At 33.2% G+C, this 5,693-nt stretch overlaps 1 protein-coding gene across 2 annotated transcripts in view; it reads right to left on the bottom strand.

Annotated features, from left to right (window-relative positions):
- Positions 1-5,693, bottom strand: part of LOC106681531 (regucalcin) — a 17,549-nt gene that overhangs the window by 10,278 nt on the left and 1,578 nt on the right. The window contains exon 2 of one of the 2 annotated variants that reach the window (XM_014421877.3): positions 2,547-2,710. In XM_014421877.3, the coding sequence (XP_014277363.1) occupies positions 2,547-2,706 (160 nt within the window). In that variant the 5' untranslated portion in view covers positions 2,707-2,710. Of the gene's footprint in view, positions 1-2,546; positions 2,737-5,693 lie in introns of both variants that reach the window. The other variant, XM_014421878.3, reaches the window with a different exon arrangement.

Genomic DNA, 5,693 nt, shown 5'->3' with positions numbered 1-5,693 from the left:
TATAAAATTGAGGTGGTTGATGATGATTGCCAAGTGGTGGTGCATGTTAATTATTGGTAGGTGGACTTACTCCATGGTTCCTTTTCCCTCTACATCCTCAAGCTTCTCTTCCCCTTGCTCCTGAGGACAACTCCAAGGGTTCTACTCACCCATGGTAGATTCCTGACATCAGAGACAAAGGGGTGATGAACTGCTTCCCCCAGAAGACAAGATGGCTCTCACCCACTTTAGTCTGGGATGCTTTTCTTCACAGAGAGTGCTGGAGGAGGTAAGATTTGGCTGTTGGCCACCTGGGGCGCTATTATATCCAGTAGGCTATTATGCCATGATGCTTGATGGTGCCCCCTTCACTTCAACCTTTCGGTTGCCGTAGGTTAACCGGAACAGCTGGTATTCTCAATTCATAGCATGTTAGATAAACCTTAAGTCAATATGTATACATGCATGCTTCCTTATATCAATATACCTAGATTGTAAATATAGCATAATGCAACCAGACTTCACTTTATAATCTAAGATCCCCCAGGCCACTTCATTATCATAGCCAAATAAATTGGTAAATATAATAATGTTGGAGAAGATATCTAATAATAAGTCACATATAATTACATATAGCATACTGTGGTATGCCTACGCTGTGGCGAGGGGGTCTGTGTATCTAGTTCTTGGTTTAAATACATAGCAATACACTTATAAGAATTTTAAGTCGGTTCCCTTCAGGAACCGATACATAATATAAATAAATAGATAAATAATAAAATGCAATCCGTGAATCCACTATCAGCCAGCCTTAGAAAGCTGTTAAATCGCAGCGACATTTCAATCAATATATATCATGTAAGCAATTGAATGTAATGATTAACTCGCTTTAAATAGGATTTGCTCCGAAAAGAAATAAATATATTTTTATTTCCTTTTTAAAAAACAATTTTGATCCTTTTTCTCTCAACTTTATTCTTTTTTAAACATCCGACGTTTCGACCCCTCAGGTCATTTTCAAGGATTCCTTATTTTGTTTTCATTTTTTTCTTTAAAATTCTTAAATGCCGGCTAATTGCCTTTGTCCCATAATTTCTTCTGTAAAATTCTTTCCCAAATTTAAAATTGGAGTTTATAAATGAACATAAAAGTGGTTAATAAAAATTTTAAATTTGGGAAAGAATTTTATAGAAGAAATTATGGGACAAAGGCAATTAGCCGGCATTTAAGAATTTTAAAGAAAAAAATGAAAACAAAATAAGGAATCCTTGAAAATGACCTGAGGGGTCGAAACGTCGGATGTTTAAAAAAGAATAAAGTTGAGAGAAAAAGGATCAAAATTGTTTTTTAAAAAGAAACTAAACCACTCTCAAACAAGTATAAAAATAAATCTTATATTTTTATTATTATTACATAGTTTAATCTCGATAATCCTAACTAATTTCTCCAAAGGAGTGTTCAGCTTAGATGTTGTGGGGAAGTAGCACGTTTACCTTTACCTAGGGTCGACCTAGGTTATTGGTCCTCCTCCAATGCCAGAGGAAACGAAACCTCCCAAGATCGTCCTTGCGCCACTTAAGTCGCACCCTGTCCGAGGTGGCCCTGTTTTTGCCAAACACGGCGGATCTAGACCGGGAGGTCATAAAAAACCTCCCGGGTGAATGGTAGTAACTCCACCAGTTCTGGCATGGGGCCGAAGACAGGAAGAGTTATGTGGGCCCATGAGTAGATATCTATAGGTGGAGTTGGAGACCAGTGGCAGGGCTGTAGATCTTCTATGGTACCTCACCCATCAAAGACCGCTAAAGTCGGAGGAGTTTAACCGTAAGGTGCAAGTAGTTCCATCGCTCACACGAAGCAGATGGAAAACAGAACTCACACTTATGGCTAAATCTGGACGAAATGACCATTTTAATCCCTGACTAGGCTTTCTAAGGAAAAAACGTAGAAGAAGAAGTATTCTAGGGTTAAAAAAAAAAAAACACTTGAAAAAAGGATAATTAATCAGGAATTTTCAAGAATTCCCTTTTAAAAATCAGGACCTCCAAAGTTTGCTCAATTACAAAAACTATTTTACGCAATCATTATTAATTTTATTTCTAATATTCTTTTACTATATTTCAGTTGCCCAGCACTTATTATTATCCTAGGAAGCGGGGTGGCTCACTGAGTAAAGCGCAGTGACCTATATGCGGAATCGAATTATCGACTGAGGTATATAATTATTTATTCTGTTAAATAAGGCTTGCGTCAACACTACGCGTGTAAGAGCTCTCCCAGGGCACACTTAGTCTCTCCAAGTTTGGTCTCCTTATATGGGAAAAAACCTGGTAGTTTAGCGTGATCTTGAACAGTTCACCTCCTTGCACAACCATTGTTAAAGAAATAGTACTTGGTTACAAAGTACTGAACCTCTTCATGTGTTGTAGCAGTTCAGGGTCAATAAATATTATCTCGATTTATATCGATGTCCAACAAATTATAATTTTGAATCAACATAGTAATAAATCAATTTTTATTTTCATACCTATTCTAGAAACAATAAATCTTAACATTTACAGCATTACCTGGTTTAGCAATGAAGGCTTTGTTTGTCGCTAAGTCGTATCTCACAATTGCAATACCTGCAGAATCGATCAGGTAAAGAGATTGCGTCTCGATGTCCCAATGGGGACCTTCTCCGACTCCAAGAGGACGTATTGGTAATTTTTCCACAGTAGGCGCCATCTTTCTGTAATAATAGTCAATATCATGTACCTGTAATGATAGTCAATATCATGTATCTGTAATCATAGTCAATATCATGTATCTGTAATCAAAGTCAATACTATGTATCTGTAATCAAAATCAATACCATGTATCTGTAATCATTGTCAATGTCATGTATAAGTCCTTAGGAATTAGTTTTATTCTTTCAAATCCATTTAATGCATCTTTTATATATTTAAAAAAAACTGCTTAATATATATATAATAAATATAACTACTTCTACTATTCATATTACAAAAAAAACTTAAATAAATTAAATAGCACAAACTCTTTCCTAAATTAATATTAATAAAATCATTTTTCAAGATTAATATTGTAATTATTTTTTTTCTTGTGTACTTGTAACATTGTTTTTTAATTGTCCCGTAGACAATGGAGAATAATATCGTTAATATATTGTTCAATATTTTTAAATTATACAAAGTCTTTACATCATATTGAAAGATAGCGCGATATACTACGTCAATCGAAAAGTGTTTGATTTTATTAAAATAAAATAGGATAAACATTGCACCATCTGTGAACATTATTTCTTTAAGTGGAAACAGCGTCTGGGAAATGCCTTAGGGCGTCAAATATTGCAAGACCAGAATTGAAAACAAAAAATATAAATTTGGTGCGGTGCGCGTAACACAATAGTACGATACAAGAGCTGGGGTTAAAAAAAGGCAGTTATTTCACCCCAATTTTTCATTACTTTAATAAAAACTATGTATAATTAATAGTCGAAATTGATGAGTCTGCCAAGTATAATTAGGGGGAATAAAAAAGTGCGGCTGTTTCAAAACGTAAACAAAAAATTAATTTTTCATACGAGCTCTTTAGAGAGAAAAATCCTTTGTCCATTCATGCTGCCCAAATGCATCGGGTTGCTACATTACACAACATACTAATTAATCCGTGATCGGACATATATAAATTACATATTTTTACATAATATAATAAAAAAGAAAGAAAAAATGTTTGTTTCCCCACAGTTTTCTTTTATCATCAATTCCAGTCTACACACTAAATACAAAAATTTTAATTTATTCCTTTTTTCTTTCACAATTTTCATTTCATTTGATAGACAAATCCACTCTCCCGAATTCCCCCTCTCAGATCCTCCCCAGTGACCCACTACACAAATTTTCTATTAGACAACGATGCGAGATCAAACCAGAAAAATACTAGTCACAGAATTAGATCAGTTTACCAAAAATAAACAAATAGATACATTTTACGAGAATAAGACTAACACATAGATTCAAAGGAAAATATAATAAAACGCCGGTTACAGGGAACACTTGAATGGATAAATAAGTTTTTAAAAAAATAATAGTATTAATAAAATAAAATAATTTAATGAATAAATAAGTTAAAACACACAAATAGAGAGGTCAACATATTAAAATAAATAAATAAAACAATGAATAATATCCGAGCTAATTCCCATGCAGGTGATCGTGTATGATCCCCAGTGAGTCCAAAATAATATTTTCCGGCCAGCTCGCAATATCCCCAATGCTAACACCTAGGCCTTCTAAGAAGCTCCTTGTTCTATCTGGTATTGTTCCGCGAGATCCAAACCAGAGGCCTCTCACGGTGAACTCTCTCTCTCTACGAAGGTCTCGCGGAATTTTTCCAACAATTAAATACAATTTGTTAAAAAACAAATAAATGCGTTTTACAAAAACAAAACTAATGCATACATTTAAAGGAAAATATAATAAAAGGTTGGTTAAAAGAAATACTTGATTGAATAAATAAGTAAAAATAATAATAAAATAATGTGATGAATAAATAAGTTAAAACTCTAGAAAATCTAAGCGAATATCAATTTCGAAATTGAAAAATAACAAGCATTTCCCGCCTTTACTTCGCTTTTATATCCTCGTACATTTATTTTTTTCTTGTTACCGTAGAACCAAAATACTTAAACCTATAAAGTACTGTAATATTAGTACTATATTGAAACAACTCAGAATGACTGACTAAAAAATGTTTTAGATGTAAACCAAAGTTGATATTCTGGAAGATGTTGATTGACCGTGTGGAAAGATGAATTATACTATTTTAATGAGCCAACGTTTCGCCCCACGTTTTTTAGCCCTGACGAAACCCTGGAACGTGGGGCGAAACGTTGGCTCATTAAAATAGTATAATTCTACTATTTGAGTTTTTTTGACCGCACCCGGACCATATTCCTTTCAAAGTTGATATTCGCTTGTCAGCACCTCGAGAAACCCTTGAATACAAATTTTCACACACACATTAATGTTTTGGCCTAAAATTTCACCTCTGATTTCTTTTGAAAAATTAAAAAAAATAGTAATAATTTCAACACTACTAAACCAATCTACACCCAACTTGGCAGTGGCTTAGGGTTCTATAAACTGCACCAAAGGACACAAACCAGATCTAATTAAACAAATTAGAAAAGGAGATATAAAATAAAACTTTTCGAAAAGTTCTTCTTTATTTGAAACTAATATTTCGTCCTTAAATCCAAACGTTAAATGAGGTTAAAAGAGGGGACATTCAGCTTTCCAACGGTTGTATTAACGAAGGAATTGGATAAAATGTAGAGGAGTTATGAATGAATATATGAATAATGGCCACCGGAATAAAAAAGAATTTCCAAATAAACCAAGGTGAAAAGTTTTATTAAAAATAAAATTTTTAATTTCAATAAAAAATGATATTTGAGGGTTTCATACAACGCTAAAAACGATATGTCTTGCTTTTTCATTAAAAAAATTTTTTTGATCTACTTCACTGAAGTCCCCATTATGTTTTTGTAATTTTTTTTTTTTTTTTTTTTTCGAACCCTCTAAAACAGAAATAAAATGTGATTTATTAGTGCATTACTGTGTAGAAAGAAAAAGTAATTCGTGTTGTGTCTTACCTTTTACTACCTTTGGTATTTAAAGGTTACCTGTTATATTTAATTTTACATATGAGCT

Source organism: Halyomorpha halys, unplaced genomic scaffold, assembly GCF_000696795.3.
Source record: "Halyomorpha halys isolate HHAL.00 unplaced genomic scaffold, Hhal_1.1 Scaffold345.1, whole genome shotgun sequence".
NCBI lineage: Eukaryota > Metazoa > Arthropoda > Insecta > Hemiptera > Pentatomidae > Halyomorpha > Halyomorpha halys.
Note: the sequence above shows the minus strand (reverse complement) of the source record. Positions and strands in the feature narration are given on the sequence as shown.